Raw genomic sequence first — 19,804 nt, 5'->3', positions numbered from 1 at the left:
CGTCTGCTCCTCCCAAGTCCTCCTAGCGGGCTAGAGCGGCCCAGTGCGCCCACTTCCCGGAAGTGGCTGCGACGGCGGCGGAGAGGCCGCGCTCTTCGTTCCCCCCGGTTTTCCCCGCGCCCCGCCGGGACCTCCCGGTTCCCCCAACATGTCCTACAACTACGTGGTGACGGCGCAGAAGCCGACGGCCGTCAATGGCTGCGTCACCGGTACGGCGGGGCGGGAGGTGACGGGAGCGCCTTGTTTGGGGCGGCGTGGGAGGGCGGTTATGGGGTACCGGGGACGGGGGACACGGGGGACACGGGGGGATGGAGGTGCCGGGGGGCACTGGGGGTCCCGGGGCGGTTTTGGGGTACCGGGAAGGGATTGGGAGTACGGGGAGGGTTTTGGGGTTCACGGGTGTGCTTTGGAGTACGGGGGGGTTGGGAGTACCGGGGATTTTGTTTACCGGAGGATTTAGGGGGATCGGAGGGTTTTGGGATACTGGGGGATTTTGGGGTAGAGGAAGGATCAAAGTGCTCCTGAAATCCATAATAGGAGTGAGAGAGAGTGGGATTTGGGGAAGCTACGGGAGCCCCAAGAGCCCTGGGAGTGCTGGGCGTGGTGGGAAGAGACCCCAGGAATGAGGATTCCTGAGGAAAGATAGTGGGAAGAGCATTTCTGCCGAAAAACAAGGAGTGCAGGCTGAGGGAAAGCAGTTGCTGAGAGTGTTTAGCACTATGGAATGAAGTGAAGCAAAGTGAAAATTTTCCAGGCTAGAAATCCATTTTAATTTAGGTGAAATGTACATTTTTGAGTTGAGTCTGTGGTTAGAAATTGTAATTATTTAACCAGACTGCAAGGCCTAAGCTCAGTGAAGTTACTTCAGCGAAGGACAGAGATAAAGGGGAGGAGACAGAAGATGATAGAGAGAGACAGGGACTGCTGTAAGGGCAAGCCAGCCTGACCTCAAAATTCTTTCTGATAAAAAGGAACTAGTGGTAAAAGTCACACAAAACCCATAAAAATGAATATATATGAACCTATTGTGAAACTGTATGCATATGTGTTTGAGAGGGGGATAAAAGGAGATCTGAAGTTCTCAGGGGTACGCAGAGGTACTCTCCTCCTTTTTTGAGGAGAGTTTTCTCCACACGTGTCCGGCGCCGTGATAAACACACCGAGCTTTACGACTTTTATAAAGTTGTGAGGTTTCTTCTTCTCTCCACTGCTGGGATTTTGGGATGCTCCAGGGAGGCTGTGTGGAAGTGCAGCCTGGCTCCCCAAGCTGATCCCTCCTTCTGGGATTCCTCCCCTGTTTTCCCAGGACACTTCACCTCTGCGGAGGACCTGAACCTGCTGATTGCCAAAAACACCCGGCTGGAGATTTACGTGGTGACGGCCGAGGGGCTGCGGCCCGTCAAGGAAGTGGGGATGTACGGGAAAACGGCCGTCATGGAGCTCTTCCGCCCCAAGGTGGCTGTGGCAGGGCAGGGAGGGAGCTGGGAATTTGGGAATTCCGCCCCTGGAATTTGCACTGACTGTGGGTTTTTCCGGGCAGGGCGAGAGCAAGGATTTGCTGTTCATCCTGACGGCCAAGTACAACGCCTGCATCCTGGAATACAAGCAGAACGGGGACAGCATCGACATCATCACCCGTGCCCATGGGAACGTGCAGGTGAGGGGGGATGCAGCACCTGGCATGGGAATGCCCTTCCCTAGGGGTGGTTTTGCCCTCCTGGTGCAGCAGGGTGTTGGATTTGTGCTGCTCTCTTGGTGGTTCCTTGTTGGCTGCTGGATCTGGGATGGGTCACAGGATGTTTGCAGAGTTAGTCTTGGCCTCTGGAAGGATTAGTGGAATTCTGGGCTGGTTTGGGTTGGAAGAGAGACCTTAAAGCTCATCCAGTTCTCTTCTGTGGGCAAGGATACCTTGTGCTATCCCTAGTTGCTCCAAGCTCTGTCCAGCCTGGCATGGAACATTTCCAAAGATGGGGTAGCCACAATTTCAATGGGAAATCCATCCCAGGGTCTCATTACCCTCACAGAGAAGGATTTCTTCCCAGTATCTCATCTAAACCAGCACATGGAATCCTGGAATGGTGTGGGATGGGCATGACTTAGAGCTCATCTTATTCCACCCCTTTCCATGGATACCTCCCACTAGACCAGGATGCTCCAAGTAATTTCCCTATGGATTCAACTATATTTTTGGGAGACCTTGTGGAATGACAAATTAAATATAAGGAAAATGAAAGCCTAAACTCCTTGTGAGGCCGAATTTTCCCTGGGAAACGAGTCCTGTGGGAACTTGTGGTGAAGCTGTGTGGTGTGGGAGCTCTGCCAGGTGGGGCAGTTGGAAAGGCGTCTCCTCCTTAGGCTTGGTGGCTTCCCAGCTGGAATTCTCAAGCCCACTGGGAAGTGTGCATGGAGCCATTCCTCACATAAGGGCTGGCAGCTAACCCCTGTCCATGTTTTCAGGGATATTATCCTGGCACTAATCCCCTTTCCCTTTCCCCTGTCTCTGGAATTCTCCCTCAGGATCGCATCGGGCGGCCCTCGGAGACCGGGATCATCGGGATCATCGACCCTGAGTGCCGGATGATCGGGCTGCGCCTCTACGACGGCCTCTTCAAGGTCATCCCCCTGGACCGGGACAACAAGGAGCTAAAGGCCTTCAACATCCGCCTGGAGGAGCTCCAGGTCATCGATGTGAAATTCCTCTATGGCTGCCAGGCTCCCACCATCTGCTTCGTCTACCAGGTGCCTGCTTATCCATGGATAGCCCAGCTGGAGCCAAGGGCTCCCAAGGTTTTCCAAAGGCTTTTTGGAGGGCAGAATCAGGGGTGATCCAGCTTCTCCAGGTCCATCTTCCTCCATACTGCCTTTTGCCAGCTCTGGGAGGGAGGAAGCAGAGCTTTCCCACAGGATTCCAGGGCAGCTCTGCCTTGGGTGGGAATTTTCCTTGTTATACAGCCCAGGAGGAGTTTAGGGATCTTTCCAGCAAGATCCACAACCAGTTGTTTCCCATAGTGAGACTTGAGCCTTTCCTTAAACAACAAGGCAGTGACCTGCTTGCTATTCCTGGGAGGTGATTCCAGGTGTGTAAAGAGGATTCATAACCTCTCCCATCACCTGGTTCCTTGTGGAAGGAGCATTCCCAGTGTTCTCTGGATGCCTTTTTGATCCAAAGAGTCTTTGCTGTTCTGATTGAGCCAGGGATTAACTTTCCTGTGTTAAATCCCAGGCTATCCCAAGCTTAGCTGGAATCCCATGGCAGCAGTGGCTCCATTATTCCTTGCTTGGGCACTGCTGGATCCCCGCAAACTTCCTGAAGGATGGAAGCCACTTTGTCACCACATACCTGGAGTTTGGGGGAACAGTTGGAGAAGTGCTTTTCCAGCTCCAAGGATTCCACAATCCATGTCAAAACAACTTGAACCCTTGGAGCAGGAGCAAGATGTCAATTCTGACTAATAAACCTCTGGATTGGTTCAATCCCTGCCTATGGAGAGGAGAATGTTTCCAAGTTGTTTCCTTGATTCTTTCTCCATTTATTACCCATTATCCCAGGACTTGATCTGAATAGGACAGCAGCAGCTGGGATAATTTTTGGGAAGTCCTGAACTACAGGGAAATATGATAAAAACCTCTGAATTCCTGAACGTTTGCAAGAGCTGGAGGAAGGGGTGATACTCCATTATGCCACTTGTTCCCAGGTTGTCAGAGGAACACAAATTCCAGAATATCAGTTCCCATATCATTGTAAAACAATGGAAAAATACTTCCCAGTCTTTTCCAGCACAGGGATTTCCTCAGGGGGTAATTATACATGGAAAAATTTAGGAGAATGGTGGCGTGTGGATGTGGGGGAGGATGAAGAGGTGAGAAACCTCAGAAGCTCCCTGGAATGGGTGTTTTTGCAGGAGCTGAGGTGGAATCTCCTCGCTTCTGGAATCTCACCCACTTTGGCTTCTCTCCCAGGACCCCCAGGGCCGCCATGTGAAGACGTACGAGGTGTCCCTGCGGGAGAAGGAATTCAACAAAGGCCCTTGGAAGCAGGAAAACGTGGAGGCCGAAGCCTCCATGGTCATTGCAGGTTGGGCTTTGTTTGTAAAAGATCTTCCCATGTTGTTCCAGGCTGGATGACTCCTTTTTTCCAGGCAGGTTGCCTCATGTTTGTTGTGTGTCCCACAGTGCCGGAGCCCTTCGGAGGCGCCATTATCATCGGGCAGGAATCCATCACCTACCACAACGGGGATAAATATCTGGCTATTGCTCCTCCCATCATCAAGGTGAGGGGATCCAGGACTGCATCCCAAAAAATCCCTCCTTTCCCAGGCCTTCCAGCCAGGAATTCAAACCCCTCTTGTCCCAGGTGTGGTGTAACAGTGCCACTTTACTTGGACCTCCAGAGGTTTGGCTTCCTGGTCACTGTTTTGGGGGCTGAGGGACATCCATGATCCCTGTGTGCCTCCTCTTTCTGTAGAGCTCTTGGAATTTTGTTTGGGCCCCAGGGACTGGGATTAATTAGGAATTAGTGCATGATCTGGGCACAGTTCCAGGACAGAGCCTGGTTTCATTTCAGGCAGTAGAAAACATGGATGAGCCCCTTGGAGACTTGTTCAGAGGAGAAAAGGCTTAAAGATTTCAGGACAGCAATTGGACTTGTGGGTTTTGTGGGAATAACAGGCCACTTCCCATATTTAATAGGAGGAGGGAGCACCAATGGCAAGGCTGAAGTGCTGTTCCAAGCTGAAAGAGGGCTGGAATTCCCATCCAAAGGTCCTTTTGAGATGGAAATAAGCACAAGCTAAATATCTTTGGGGAAGAAACAGGAATATTCGTGCCTGAAGGTCTCAGTCTGCTCCTGGAGCTCTGGAATGGGTGGGATACTGGAGCTGGGAGTGTGTCATCTCTACAGAACTTTTGGGGACCAGTGTGGGGCTGTTCCAGTGGAATCCTAAATTTCCCTGCTTTCCCTGCAGCAAAGCACCATCGTGTGCCACAACCGCGTGGATCCCAACGGATCGCGGTATTTGCTGGGAGACATGGAAGGGAGGCTCTTCATGCTGCTCCTGGAGAAGGAGGAGCAGATGGACGGCACTGTCACCTTGAAGGATCTGCGTGTGGAGCTGCTGGGAGAGGTAGGAATCACCTGGGCCATCCCCTGGCACTTGCCTGGGATTCTCCCAAGTCTGGAAAGCCCCTTTCAGGAATGAGTGGGAATTTTGGGGGCTGGAGGTGTTGATGCTTCACATTTGACACAGCCCTGAACTGTTGGGAAAATTCCCTGTGGGCACTTAAACTTATATTCTTCCCATTTTTTTGTCCTGGTACTTGTACTGGGAGGAGCTTGGACTCTGTGGGATTTATGAAGGGATTAAGTCCCCTTATGTTGCCCAGGGATTTTCTGTTGGATAACAGCCTAGTGGTGGAAGGGGTGTGTGTGTGCCAGGACTTTTCCATGTCATTGGTGGGTCACCTGCCTCTTCCCCTTTCCCAGACATCCATTGCAGAGTGCCTGACCTACCTGGATAATGGAGTGGTGTTTGTTGGCTCCAGGCTTGGAGATTCCCAGCTTGTGAAGGTACGTGGCAGCTCCTGGCTGTGTGTTCCCACAGAACTCGATTTCCATCCCAACCTGGAGATCTGGATACATTTTCCTGTCTTCTCCTTGCCTGCCCTTTCCTTGTCCTGCTTCTTGAAAGACAGAAATTGATTCCAGTATTTATTCCCAGCTCAACGTGGACAGCAACGAGCAGGGATCCTACGTGGTGGCCATGGAGACCTTCACCAACCTCGGGCCCATCGTGGACATGTGCGTGGTGGACCTGGAGAGGCAAGGCCAAGGCCAGGTAACATTCCTGCTTTTCCCTCCTCGCTGCTGGGAATTTTTGGCTGAGTGTATCCATAAAATCATAGGATCCCAGAATGGTTTAGGTTGGAAGGGACCTTAAAGGATCATCTCATTCCATGGGCAGGGACACCTTCCACTAGACCAGGTTGCTCTAAGCCCTGTCCAACCTGGCCTTGATGGATCTTTCGGGTCCATTCCAACCCAAACCATGCCAGGATTCCATGATTTGAGAATGGCTTCCCCATTTCCATGACCTCCTAGAGATGAGTGGGAGAGCTTCCCAGCCACAGCTGGTAAAGTCCATCTGCTTTTCCTCCAGTTGGTCACCTGCTCTGGGGCCTTCAAAGAGGGATCGCTGCGGATCATCCGGAACGGCATTGGGATCCATGAGCACGCCAGCATCGACCTGCCAGGAATTAAAGGTGTGGGAGGTGTTCCACAGCCTCAGGGGGGACGTGGTGGGCACAGATGAGGTTGAGATGTGGAATTGTGAGCAACTGTGGCCTCCTTGTTGCAGGATTGTGGCCACTGAGGTCGGATCCACACCGGGAGACGGACAACACCTTGGTGCTGTCATTTGTTGGCCAGACCAGGTAAAGGTGGGATGAGGTGATCCAGGCTCTCAGTCCCATGTTGGTGCAGGAATTAATGGGAATTCCCTTCCCTGCTCAGGGTTCTGATGTTGAACGGAGAGGAAGTGGAAGAGACAGAGCTCACAGGATTTGTGGATGACCAGCAGACCTTCTTCTGTGGCAACGTGGCGCATCAGCAGCTGATCCAGGTAAATCCAGCATGAGGAAAACATGGATATGATCTCCTGGTGCCATATGGATCATGACATATCCAGGGCAGAGGTTGGAGTGCCTCCCTGAGCTGATGGGATTAGCAAACAGGATCCTGGGCTCATGTTTCTAAGGGATATGGAAAGAGGGAAGTTCTTGCTGTGCCACCCACCTTGGAAACACTTTTTTCCATGAGTTTTCCTGTCTCTCTTCCCAGATCACGTCTGCCTCGGTGCGGCTGGTCAGCCAGGAGCCCAAATCCCTGGTGAGCGAGTGGAAAGAGCCCAATGGGAAGAACATCAGCGTCGCTTCCTGCAACAGCAACCAGGTGGTGGTGGCCGTGGGAAGAGCCTTGTACTACCTGGAGATCCGGCCCCAGGAGCTCCGGCAGATCAGGTGAGCCCACATCCTCAGGGCCCTTGGGATGCTGGGATTTGGGATCCAGGCAGACACCTGTCCTGTCTCCTTCCTCCCAGCTGCACGGAGATGGAGCACGAGGTGGCCTGCCTGGACATCACCCCCCTGGGAGACTCCAACAGGATGTCCCCGCTCTGTGCCATCGGGCTCTGGACCGACATCTCTGCCCGCATCCTGAAGCTGCCGTCCTTCGAGCTGCTGCACAAGGAGATGCTGGGAGGAGGTAGGAGCCTCCCAGGGGTGGCAGGGGTCACTGTCCATGCCCTGAGTGACCTCATCCATCCCTTTGCCTGCTTCCCACAGAGATTATCCCTCGCTCCATCCTGATGACGACCTTCGAGAGCAGCCACTACCTCCTGTGTGCCCTGGGGGACGGAGCTCTCTTCTACTTCGGCCTCAGCCTTGAGACAGGTGACCTTTTCCCTTCCTTTCCAGTTTTTTGGGAAAGATCCTCCTTGCTTTCTCAGCCTCTTGCTCAGGAACTGGCTGTGGGCTGGGGGATTTCTCCAGCACACTGAAGGAAGGAGATGGGTTCTTAAATCTGGGTTTACCCTCAATCCTTTTTTCCCTGAGGTGTTGTGGCATATCCCAATCCCTTTCCCTTTGAATCCAGGCTCGCTGAGTGACAGGAAGAAGGTGACCCTGGGCACACAGCCCACGGTGCTGAGGACATTCCGCTCCCTGTCCACCACCAACGTGTTCGCCTGCTCCGACCGCCCCACCGTCATCTACAGCAGCAACCACAAGCTGGTCTTCTCCAACGTCAACCTCAAGGAGGTCAACTACATGTGCCCCCTCAATTCCGACGGATATCCCGACAGGTGAGTCTGCCATGGGTTCCTGATCTTAAGGGATATGGAGGAGAGGGAGGTTCTTGCTGTTTCACCCAGTTTTCCATGATTTTTTTTCCCCACAAGTTTGGCCCTGGCCAACAACAGCACCCTGACCATTGGCACCATCGATGAGATCCAGAAGCTTCATATCCGCACTGTTCCCCTCTATGAGTCACCCAGGTGAGGATTCCTGGGATGAGAATTCCTGGGATCAGGGTGCTCTGCTGCACAGGACAAGGGTTGGGGTGGTGTTGCAAATAGACAGCTCTTGTTGCTTCCAGAGCTCTTGGAATGGCCTTTCCTGGGTCTCCCACCCACATGGCTCTGTTTATCCTGCAGGAAAATCTGCTACCAGGAGGTATCCCAGTGCTTCGGGGTGCTTTCCAGCCGGATCGAGGTGCAGGATGCCAGTGGGGGCACCACAGCACTCAGACCCAGTGCCAGCACCCAGGTGAGATCCCAGTCTGGGTCATCCCTATGCTGTGGGGATCAGAATTCCTGATCCAGGTTTTTCTTGATGGTCCTCCTTTCCAAAGCTGTGAGTCCAGTCCTGTTCCTCAGCTGGGGAGGAATGGAATGGTGGGATCTCTCTGAGGGGGTGGCACAGCCACTGTTCCACCTGATCCCCTTTATTTTTGGGTGCTGCTCCTTCCATATCCCATACAGGCTTCTGTGTGGTCTCCAGTTTTCCTTTTCCCAAGGATCCAGCTCTGGAAACCAGCTCTTTTTAAACTCAGATTAACACCATCACTCAGCCCTGCAGGAGTAGGGAGTGTGTCCCTTTACTCATTCCTTGCTCTACCTGTTCTCCCATCCCTTTGCCCACTCACTGGCTACCTGAGGCTGTGTGGATATCCCAAGTAGCACCAGGATGTGATGGATTTTCCTGTTTCCCAGGCCTTGTCCAGCAGTGTGAGCACCAGCAAGCTGTTTTCCAGCAGCACAGCTCCACATGAGACATCCTTTGGAGAGGAGGTGGAAGTGCACAACCTGCTCATCATAGACCAGCACACCTTTGAAGGTACCTGTCCTATTCCAAAATCCAGCTTTTCCCATCCTAGAGAAGCCCAGGAGAGCTTCAACCAAAGCATTTTCCTGGAGGAACATCAGCCATAAGGTTTAGGGAAGACCAATTTTTGATGGGCACAAGGTGGTGGGGAATAGGGCAGGGAATCTCCAGGATGTGTCTTAAGCTTTCACTTTAAGGACTTTGGGATCCCAGTTGTTCCTACCTTTCCTGCTTTTTTTTTTCCCCCCCAGTGCTCCATGCTCACCAATTCCTGCAAAATGAGTACGCCCTCAGCCTGGTCTCCTGCAAGCTGGGAAAGGATCCCAACACCTACTTCATTGTGGGCACTGCCATGGTGTATCCCGAGGAGGCAGAGCCCAAGCAGGGCCGGATCGTCGTCTTCCACTACTCCGATGGTAAGAACAAGGTGTTCTCACCTGGAAAAATCCAGCTTTTTTGGTGGGAGTTCAGGGATGAGCTCCTCAAGCACCAGAGAGCTTGTGTCACAGGAGCAGGCAGTTTTTCCCAAGGAATCTGTTGTCAGGATCTGTAGGTGCTGTGTTCCCTTTCTCCCTGTCTCCTAGAGACGCCCGAGAATCCCTCACCAGCCCTGGATTCTGGGATTTGCTTTCCATGTCACTTGTCCCCCTCAGAGACAGTTTTTTTTAGGAAACAAAATTCAGGCCAGCTGGGCTGAACCCCCTTGACTTCCCACTCTTTGGATAAACAACCCAAGTAATGCCTGGCTTTTTTCCAGGGAAGCTGCAGAGCCTGGCTGAGAAGGAGGTCAAGGGAGCTGTGTATTCCATGGTGGAATTCAACGGGAAGCTGTTAGCCAGCATCAACAGCACGGTAAGCAAGGCCCTGACATTATTTTGGGAGCATGCTTGTGGATCTGGATGTCAGCCAGGTTGAGGAACATATCCCAGCTCCCATGTGGAGAATCCCAATCCGTGTCCCATCCCACAGGTGCGCCTGTACGAGTGGACAGCGGAGAAGGAATTGCGCACGGAGTGCAACCACTACAACAACATCATGGCCCTGTACCTGAAAACCAAGGGGGATTTCATCCTGGTGGGAGACCTCATGCGCTCCGTGCTGCTCCTGGCCTACAAACCCATGGAAGGGAATTTCGAGGAGGTAAGGAAGCGGTGCCAGGAATCAATTCTGACAGATCTGGGCACAGGGAATGGTGTTGGAGGAGATAAAAGGAGGAGCTTGGCTTGACTGGATAAGGTTTGACATGGATCCCTGTGGTTTCTGGAGGGATGGATCCCTCAGTTTCCAGGGAACTGGCTGTGGGAAGAGCAGCTGGTGCCTGGTGGGTGGGAGGTGCCATCTGGGATGCCTGGTGTCCACTTGGAATGGGGGTTTAAATTGCTGGAGTGGCTTTGGCATAGGCTGCTCCATGCTTTCCCAGGATGTTATCCAAGTGCCACTTGGACTAGGACCATCTATCTCCAGGAGTGCCTTTCCTGCTCTGCTGCTTCCTGGAGCAGAGAGGGACATGCTGGATCCTGCCTTGCTCCTGAATATTGGTGTTGGGTGGGATGAGGATGCAGGATCCCAGGCCAGGCCACCTGGACACAGCGTGTCCCTTCTTGGCCCCTTCCAGATTGCCCGGGATTTCAATCCAAACTGGATGAGTGCCGTGGAGATCCTGGATGATGATAATTTCTTGGGAGCAGAGAACGCTTTCAATCTGTTTGTGTGCCAGAAGGACAGGTAAACTGGATGGGATGGGGATGGGATGGGATGTAATGTGACAGCACATGCTGGGAGGGATGGATTATGGGATCTTCAGGAAAACTGGAGGAGCATTCCCAGCTTTTGGGAGCAAGGGAAAGTTTTGGAGTGCCCCCATCCGGGACTGAGCGGTGTTTGGGATTCCAGCGCGGCCACGACGGACGAGGAGCGGCAGCACCTGCAGGAAGTGGGATTATCCCACCTGGGAGAGTTCGTCAATGTCTTCTGCCACGGATCCCTGGTCATGCAGAACTTGGGAGAGACTTCCACGCCCACCCAGGGATCCGTGCTCTTCGGCACTGTCAATGGAATGATCGGTAAGGAGCAGGGGCTGAGGATTCCCTGCAGAATCCTGGAATGGTTTGGGTTGGGAAGCTCATCCAGCTCCACCCCCTGCCACATCCCCATGACCGTTATTCCCGTGCAGGCCTGGTGACATCCCTGTCAGAAAGCTGGTACAACCTGCTCCTGGACATGCAGAACAGGCTCAACAAAGTCATCAAGAGTGTGGGGAAGATTGAGCATTCCTTATATCCTTTAGCATTCCAGCCAGGAGCTTGTGCTGGGTGGAGTTTACCAGCTGGAGAGGGTGGGAGTGGGTTTGCCATTGCCCTGATCAATCATGGAATTAAAGATGGGAAATCTCTCTGAGTCCACAGAGTCCAACCATTAACCCAGCACTGCCATCCCACCATTAACCATGTCCAGGGCTGGTGTTATTCCCTGTGGATTTGGCTCCTTGACAGCAGCACCTGGAGATCGTTCCACACTGAACGGAAGACAGAACCAGCCACGGGATTCATCGATGGAGACTTGATTGAGAGTTTCCTGGACATCAGCAGGCCCAAGATGCAGGAAGTGGTGGCAAACCTGCAGGTGAGCTTGGGAATATGGCCTTGGATCCTTCAAGGGCCTTGCTCAGGAATCCAGTCTCAGTAAATCATGGAATTGCAGAGTTATGGAATGGTTTGAGTTGGAAGGGACATAAAGACACTTCCCACTAGACCAAGTTGCTCCAAGCCTTGTCCAACCTGGCCTGGAATACATATAGAGATGGGGAAGCCACAGTCTCTCTGGGAAGTGCTAAATCCACACCTTCCTGAATGATCTGGGAATGTTTTTTGTCACCTGCCAACGTCTCCAATGCCTTTTCCTTCCTGTGCAGATCGACGATGGAAGCGGGATGAAGAGGGAAGCCACCGTGGATGACCTGATCAAGATCGTGGAGGAGCTGACCCGGATCCATTAGCAGGACTCGGGATTGTTCCCTGCCCCTGCCCTCCACATGGAGCAAGGGAATCCTTCCCCAGCTGTGCCCAGCACTGGCAGCAGCGGCCAGAGGGGGACGGAATCTCGCAGGGGAAGCGGCTTGTTAGGAATTTGGGGAGGTGTCAGTCATCATCTCCTGCTGGGATTTATGGATTCTGCAGAATTGGCTGGACCCAGAACTGTCCCTTTCCTTGGGTGATCCACTGGGATCTGATGCCCTCGCCTCGATTCCCTTTTCCCTGATGTCCTTAGATATTTTATTACTTTTTTTGGCTTTTGGTTTTGCTTTTGATCCTGGATTTTTTTGGATTCCTTGTGGTTTTTTGGAAGAGGAATCAAAGCTGGAGGAGCAGCCGAGGCTGGAGCCGAGCGGGATAACTCTCTCTCCATAGGATCCATGCCTTGTTCAGGGAGGGAAGTTCTGGGAAGTTTAAGCTGTTGCTGATTTCGGAGTTTTACCAAATAAAGTAGTCCAAGAGGAAAGATCTGTGTCCTAAGGAATGATGATATCTGTGTCCTCGGCTCTGGGATACTGGGGACACCTGTTTTCCAGGTCCATTTTCCTGGCTTTTCTTGGATTTGTAGGAAATTTTAGTTCCTTGTCTGGTTGCCAGTGGCACTGTGAGTACCTTGAGAGGCAGATTGTAATGGAATTTTCTGGGAAAGCTGGATTTTCCAGCCTCTGGCTAGTCATTAATAGTTCTCGTGGTCTCCCACCTCCTTCACATCTCTCATGGAATTTGGGGGTTGTCCTGGATCTTACCATGCTCTCCCCAGCCTGGATCTCCCCTGTACCCCTGGTTAAGTGCCCCCCAAGTCCCATTCCCTGTGGGTTTTTCCCAAATCCTTCCCTCCCAGAGACAGCTCGTGCCGGAATCATCCCTGGCTCCGCTTCCATCCTGTGTTTTCAGAGGAGACCGCAGGGACAGGGCTATATTTGGACATCTCTTCCGAGAGCTGGGGGAGCAGGGAGTGACCTTGGACTCTGTGCTGCTGCTTTTATTGCCTCGGGCTCTGTTTACCTGCCTGGAGCAGCCTATTCCCAAATTTTGGGAGGCCCAGGGAGCAGCACAGCCCAGGTCCTGGCAGTGGTTTTTTTTTCCTACCAAAACGGGGTGGTGGTGCCAGTGCAGTGTTGGCACCCTGCTTTTTTTGGGATAAAAGCACTGCTGGCTAGGGCTGGATCATTGTTTATCCACTGCCACAGGAGCTGCCTCCCAGGGATTTGGGATCACATTCCCTTAGGACAGGAGCTTCTCATGGCTTCATGGGGTTCCTAAAAAAACAGTGTGACCTCCCCACACCATGGTTTTTATTTTGAAGGGGGCTGTGTCTTGCCTGGGTGATCCCAACCCTTGGGCAGGATTTTGTGGGGAGAAATTCATGCTGGATTGGGAATTTTGGAGGCAGCAGCGCCTTTTGCTCCATGGGATCAATCATTTACCTGCCTCCAACCTTTGCTTCATTCCCTGCCCTGGGAGGGGGGCACGGGGCCGGGGGGAGTCTGGGGATCACCAGAGTGGGGTGTCCTATAGCATCCCTCTCCCTCCGGGATGCATCCCACCATGCCGGCTCCACTTGGCCCCTTTCTCCGCCGCGTGGGTCCCCGTGCAGGGCTGGGAAGGCGGCCCAGCGCCTCCAGGAGAAGGAGCAGGAGGAGGAGGGGTGGGGAGAGGCCATGCCGGATCTTTGCCAGATGTGGGAAAGGAGAGAAGGGGGGACGCCTTTCCCGCTGCTTCCCAATCCTAGGGGGGACCCCGTTCCCCGGCGCGCAGCCAGGGCAGCAATGGCCGGGATGCCGCCCCTCGCCCCAGCGGAACGGGACAACCCCGGGGTGACCCCAGGCCCCCGTGTGGGTTTGGGGGGGTGGGTGGGTGCCGCTAGCGACCCCCCCGCTCTCGCCCCCCTCCAATCCCGCATTGTTCCCGGCTCGGCGGGAGGAGGAGGAGCAGGGCCAAGGGCCAGCGGGAAGGCAGGCGGGAAGGCGGGCGCCGGGACGTGCTGGAGCCGCCTGTCATGTTGGTGGAGCTGCTCTTCCAGGCTGCCTGTGTGTCCCTGTTCCTCTCCAGCGGCCAGGGCAGGGTGTATCCCGCGAGGAAGAAGCCGGCCAGCTTTGCCGTGGAGAGGTAGCTGGATTTTCCTATTTTCCTTCTCCCTCCTCCAGCTACACCTGGGATGGGCAGCGCGCCGGGCTCCGGCTATCCCTGCAGGAGGGGTCCCGGTCGGAGCGGCTGGCATCCCACAATTCCCATCCTGTTCCTGGGTCCGGGGGAGCATGACACTGCTCCCCGCATCCCTGTGCTCCTCCCCTCATCCCTGTCTTTCTCCCCCACATCCCTGTCTTGCTCCCCGTATCCCTGTCCAGCTGGGGGGCGCTTCTCCGGCACCACGTGCTGGGATGTTCAGGATGACTGGGAAGTGGTTGTCCCCTCTCTGTCCCACCTTATCCTACCTGCCTCTGATCCGTGCCATGCTCTGCCTCCCGGTCCATGGGCACATCCTGACCGCTCCAGTTGTCCTCCTGTCCTCCCATTCCTGGGACCTTTGCTCCGGGCAGGGGGCTCAGGACAGGGTGGCCTCAGGCTCTGGTGTCCCACAGGCGCCGCGTGGGGCCCCACGTCTGCTTCCCAGGCTCCGGCAGCGGATGTTGTCCTGGCTGGATGCTGTCTCCGGGCAGCGGGAAGTGCACCCTGCGTGAGTACGGGGGTCTGGGGGGCTTGTGGGGGTCCTATTCCCATTCCCAGAACTCCTGTTCCCATTCCCACAGCACTCTGCTCCTTCGGCTGCGGTGGTGGCTCCTGCATCGCTCCCAACCTTTGCATGTGCCCGGATGGAGAGCAGGGAATCACCTGCCCAGGTACTGATGGAAGTGGATATGCTGGATGCCCTTCCCTCTCCGCACCATGAATCCCAAGGGATGGAGTTGGCCATGAACCCATGGGCACCATGCCCAACCCTCTTCCCTCTCCATGCCACAAATCCCAGAGGACGGAGGTGACTGCGGCCTCCTTGTCACCCCTCCCTGGCACTGTCCCCATCCCTGGGGGATCCTGGAGTGGGATGGGAAGCAGGTGGTCCTGGCGTGGCATGGGTACCCCTTGGATGCCATGTCTGTGTTCCAGAGCCACCGGGGACTTGCGGAGAGTACGGCTGTGACCTGTCCTGTAACCACGGCGGCTGCCAGGAGGTCGCCCGCGTGTGTCCCGTTGGCTTCTCCATGGCCGAGACGGCCAATGGTGTCCGCTGCACCGGTGAGTGGGAGTGGTGTATCCTTATGGGAATGATGAGTGGGAGAGGTGTATCCTGATGGGAATGATGAGTGGGAGTGGTGTATCCTGATGGCTATGGGGAGTGGGAGTGGTATATCCTGATGGCTATGGGGAGTGGGAGTGGTATATCCTGATGGCTGTGGGGAGTGGGAGTGGTGTATCCTGATGGGAGTGGGCATCCCCATGGTGCCCACGCCCCAAATCTGACTGTTCCCCATGTGCCCTCAGACATCGATGAGTGCCAGAGTGCGGCCTGCGAGGGGACGTGCGTGAACACGGAGGGAGGCTTCGCCTGCGAGTGCGGAGCTGGCCGGGAGCTCTCTGCTGACCGCCGCAGCTGCCGGGGTGCGTGGGGTCCCAGGGGGGTGGCTGGGGCTCCTGAGGGATCCTGACCCTCATCCCAACCCCCAGACACGGATGAATGCCAGGCCACGCCGTGCCAGCACCGCTGCGAGAACAGCGTGGGCAGCTACCGCTGCTCCTGCCGGCCCGGATACCACCTCCATGGGAATCGGCATTCCTGCGTGGGTGAGCACTGGGATGGGGTTCTTCCCATCGCTCCTGGGGGATGGACGTGGCCCTGAGACCCTGAACACTGTGCCACACCCCCTTCCCTCTCCATGCCATGAATCCCAAGCGTGGAGGTGGTCACTGAGTCCCTGCTTGTATGCTTAACCCTTATCCCTCTCCATGCCATGAATCCCAAGGGATGCAGGTGGCCATGAGCCTGTGGGCACTGTGCCAGACCCCCTTCCCTCATCATGCCACAAATCCCAAGAGATGGAGGTGTCCATCAGCCCATGACCACAGTGCTGCCACCTCATCCTCATCCCTGTGGGGGCCTTGCCGAGGGCCCATCCTGGTGCTCCTGGCTCCTTCCTGGGCCACATCCCAGAGTGCAGCACCTCCTGCCACATTCTCTTGTCCCTAAGATGTGGATGAGTGCCGGCGGCCTGGCACGCGCCGCTCCTGCCAGCACAACTGCCACAACATTCCCGGCAGCTTCCGCTGCTCCTGCCGCCCCGGATACCGGCTCAGTGCAGACAGGGTGTCCTGCGAAGGTATCCGTGCCCTTCTCCCGGCTGGAGGAGCAGAGTGGGATGCTCCCATCTCCCTGCCAGCCCCAGGTGATGTCTCTGCCTTCCTGATTTCCTTCCTAGGGTACCCCAAATCTATCCTGGCCCCGTCGCCCATCCTGCAATCCCTGCAGCATCCACCCACTCTTGTCCTGCTCCCTCCTGGCTCCCACCTGCTCCCGAGGGGCTCCCCCTCTCCCCACCTCCCTGTGGCAGCTCCTGGTACCCAATTCCCTCCCTCCTCCCCATCCCTGGCCCCTGAGCCATCCCCACGTGCCATGGGAGCCCCCGGCACCTCCATCCCACCATCCCCTCACTGTTGGCACCGGGGAATCTCTCGGGAGCCTGGCAGTCGCTGGACAGAGCCAGGCTGCCAGAGCTGCACCTGCCAGGTAAGTATCCCATCCTCCCATCCCATCCTTCCCATGGGATCCCATCCCAACCTGGGATGAGCCACCACATGTCCTGGCAGGGGGGACAAGTCCTCTGTGACACCGTGAGCTGCTCTGTTCCCTGCTCCCACCCACTTCCCGCTCCGGCTGGGGGTTGCTGCCCCACCTGCACAGGTGAGTCCCGACCCCCTGATCCCCCCAATTCCCAGAATGGCCCCCCTTGAATTCCCAGGGGAATGCCCCTGACCCCAATGGCTTGCAGGGTGCCTGCACGAGGGGGTGGCCAGGGCAGAGGGCGATGTCTTCTCCCCATCCGATGGGAATTGCACCGTCTGCGTCTGCTTGGTGAGCTGGATTGGGATGGGAGAATCCCCCCTCATCCCTGGGAAGCTCCCAGCACTGGAGACCCTTTTCCCTGGGGACCCTCATCCTGCATCCTGGCTCAGCCATGGATTGGGATGCTCTGGTGCTGATGACACCCTCCCCTCATCCCTCCATGGGGAATCAGGATCCTCTTTCCTATCCCCACGTTCCCCTCCACAGGCCGGGAATGTCTCCTGCCTGTCCCCGGAATGTCCCCCAGGATCCTGCCCCAGCTCCTCTCCAGCTGACTGCTGCTCCTGCACTCCAGGTGATCCCAGAACCCCTACTCTGGGGGTGTGAGTACCCCCGGGTTGGGCTGGGGGTGAGGGAAGAGCCGTGCTTGGCTCTCCAGCACCACTCCTTCCCCTTTTCCCAGAAAAGTGCAATTTCCGGGGACGCACGTACGCGCACGGAGCCCGGTTCAGCCTGGATGGGGACGACTGCACCACCTGTGTCTGCCAGGTGGGTCCTGGGTGTCCCCAGGGATTAGGATCCCCAAAGCTGGGAGATCCCCAGGGATGAGGATCCCCAGGGATACTCCAGTCCTTCCCAGCACCTGCTGAGGGCATCCCAGCTTCGCTCTGGGCTGGTGGCAGGGACAGCAGGTGACCCATTCCCGTGTCCCCAGGGAGGAGAGGTGGAATGTTCCTTCACTCCCTGCCCCGTGCTGGATTGTCCCCAGCACCAGCGGCAGCTGGGTCCCGGGCAGTGCTGCTCCACCTGCCGGGACCCTCCAGCCCCTGCCGGTGAGTCGGGATGAGTGACACAGCTGGGAATGGGCAGGGAGGGACGAGGGGGAAAAGCTGGGGGAAACGGGAATGGCATGGCATGGGAAGAACAGCTGGGATAGAAGATGTGGGGGACACTTGGGGATGGGGAGAGTGGGATGTTGGGACATTTGGGGATGGGATGTGGGGAAGGGCAGGGTGAGATGAGGGTGGACAGCTGCAGACAGGGAGGCTGGGATGTGGGGGACACAGGTGGGATGTGGGAATACTTGATGATAGGAAGGTGGGAGATGGGGAATACCTAGGAACAGGAAGGGTGGAATATTGGGAACCCCTGGGTACAGGAAGGGTAGGTTTTACAGGACAGCTGGGAACAGGGATCCTACCCAGGTTGCTTCCTGGATGACAACGGTGTGGAGTTTCCCGTTGGACAGATCTGGTCTCCGGGCGATCCCTGTGAGTTATGCATCTGCCAGGTGAATGAGAACCTGCTCTGCTTCATTCCCTCTTCCCTATCCCTGCCCCAGCGCACGGCTCCTGCTCCGTTCCCGCCCTCAGGATGCCCGTGGCCTGTCAGGCCCCAAATCCCCCAAATCCGGCGGGTTTGGGAATCCCGAGGTGTCTGTCAGGGTGTTCCCGCCTGCAGGCAGACGGCTCCGTGAGCTGCCAGCGCACGGACTGCGTGGAGACGTGTCCTTATCCCATCCGCATTCCCGGGCAGTGCTGCCCCGACTGCTCCGCAGGTGAGGGCGCGCCCGGAATCCCGGCATTCTGAGCCGCCCGGGGACCGCCTGAGCCCCTCTCCCCGCAGGCTGCACCTACATGGGGAGGATCTTTTCCAACAACGAGACCTTCCCGTCGGCGCTGGATCCCTGCCTGAGCTGCATCTGCCTGGTGAGGGCTGGGACGGGCATTCCCGGAGGATTTGCGGCTCCCGCCCCGTGGGCTGAAGCCCGGTTTTTGGCTCCGTTGCAGGGAAAAGCTCCGGGGGCGCTCCGGGGCTCCTAACGCCCGGCCCTCGGGGGTCTCTCCCGTCTCTCGCAGCTGGGCTCGGTGGCCTGCTCGCCTCTGGAATGTGCCATCGTGTGCTCCTACCCCTTCCACCCCGAGGGTCGGTGCTGCCCCGTCTGTGAGGGTACGAGCTCGGGCGGGTCCCCAAAATCCCCCTGAATCCCTCAAAACCTCCCCGAGCCCCCCAAAACCGCCTCTGGACCTTGGTCCCTGCAGATTGCAACTACCAGGGCAGGAAGGTGGAGAACGGCCAGAGCTTCATTCCCGAGGGACAGCCCTGTACCCGCTGCACCTGCCAGGTGAGACCTCCCGCCCATTCCCATGGGATGCCCGTGTCCACGGTGCCCGTGCCAGTGTCATTGGATCCCAGCAAGGGCCGGGCTGGCTGATCCCTGTTTTTCCAGCTTGGAGAGGTGAGCTGTGAGGAGAGGCCGTGCCTCCGCTCCTGCTCTGAGCCCCACACACTGCCCATGGGCTGCTGCCCATCCTGCCCAGGTAATGGGATCCCTGGATCCAACCCCAGGCACTTGGATGTGCCCCCTCTGGACTGGGGGTCCTGGGAAAGAGGTGGGTGCTGACCAAAATCCTCCCTCCATCAGCCACAGACATCCGGCTCCTGCTGCAGGGCAGTGACCTGTCCCCATCCTCACCCCCATCCTCATCCCAGTCCTCATCCTCACCCCCATCCTCATCCCAGTCCCCAGTCCCTGAAGATTCACCCCCTGGCACCCCTCAACATCGCCGCTATCGCCTGGCCCAGCTCCTGCTTCCCACCCCACCCCCTCTCGGCCCCTCTCCAGGGATTTGGGGGGCTGGGATGCCCCCTCCGACTACTCCAAGTCCCTCTGGATACCCCTTGGCACCCACTGTGCCCCCCGACCCCCTCTGTGAGGCCACAGCCCCCCCCAGTGCCACGGGCACCCCCGAGGTTCAGGGATCCCCCAGGAATGAGGATCCCTCCACGGTGCCATCGGACAGCCCCAGGCCCCAGGTGCCAGGTGTGCCTGGAACACCGTGAGGAGGAGGAGGAGGATGAAGGAAAGGAGGAAAAGGGGGTCTGCAGGACCAGCAGG

At 56.5% G+C, this 19,804-nt stretch overlaps 2 protein-coding genes across 2 annotated transcripts; both read left to right on the top strand.

The window, feature by feature from the left end:
- Positions 1-58: 58 nt before the first annotated feature.
- Positions 59-12,375, top strand: DDB1 (damage specific DNA binding protein 1). Its single transcript, XM_054275098.1, has 27 exons — positions 59-209; positions 1,307-1,455; positions 1,541-1,657; positions 2,518-2,739; positions 3,961-4,075; positions 4,174-4,271; positions 4,965-5,123; positions 5,483-5,566; positions 5,718-5,834; positions 6,156-6,258; positions 6,354-6,429; positions 6,509-6,617; positions 6,836-7,014; positions 7,095-7,258; positions 7,339-7,446; positions 7,649-7,856; positions 7,953-8,048; positions 8,208-8,319; positions 8,766-8,889; positions 9,129-9,293; positions 9,635-9,729; positions 9,847-10,017; positions 10,493-10,602; positions 10,771-10,940; positions 11,051-11,153; positions 11,376-11,499; positions 11,789-12,375. Exons 1-27 carry the CDS (start codon positions 149-151, stop codon positions 11,870-11,872), a joined length of 3,423 nt encoding a protein of 1,140 aa, XP_054131073.1. The 5' UTR covers positions 59-148; the 3' UTR covers positions 11,873-12,375.
- Positions 12,376-13,687: 1,312 nt separating this feature from the next.
- VWCE (von Willebrand factor C and EGF domains) lies at positions 13,688-19,749 on the top strand. The gene is made up of 21 exons (XM_054274943.1): positions 13,688-13,726; positions 13,777-14,018; positions 14,492-14,586; positions 14,660-14,749; positions 15,015-15,143; positions 15,390-15,506; positions 15,573-15,689; positions 16,094-16,222; positions 16,322-16,629; positions 16,710-16,803; positions 16,892-16,974; positions 17,173-17,260; positions 17,369-17,454; positions 17,621-17,738; positions 18,111-18,196; positions 18,367-18,463; positions 18,532-18,614; positions 18,765-18,855; positions 18,948-19,030; positions 19,136-19,226; positions 19,331-19,749. The coding sequence occupies exons 1-21, from the start codon at positions 13,688-13,690 to the stop codon at positions 19,747-19,749; spliced, it is 2,685 nt and encodes an 894-aa protein (XP_054130918.1).
- The last annotated feature ends 55 nt before the right edge of the window (positions 19,750-19,804 follow it).

The sequence above is a fragment of the Melozone crissalis genome, unplaced genomic scaffold, assembly GCF_028551555.1.
Source record: "Melozone crissalis strain CALT ecotype California unplaced genomic scaffold, PUWL_Pcris_2 ptg000018l_1, whole genome shotgun sequence".
NCBI lineage: Eukaryota > Metazoa > Chordata > Aves > Passeriformes > Passerellidae > Melozone > Melozone crissalis.
This window is presented reverse-complemented; position numbering and strand designations above follow the sequence as displayed.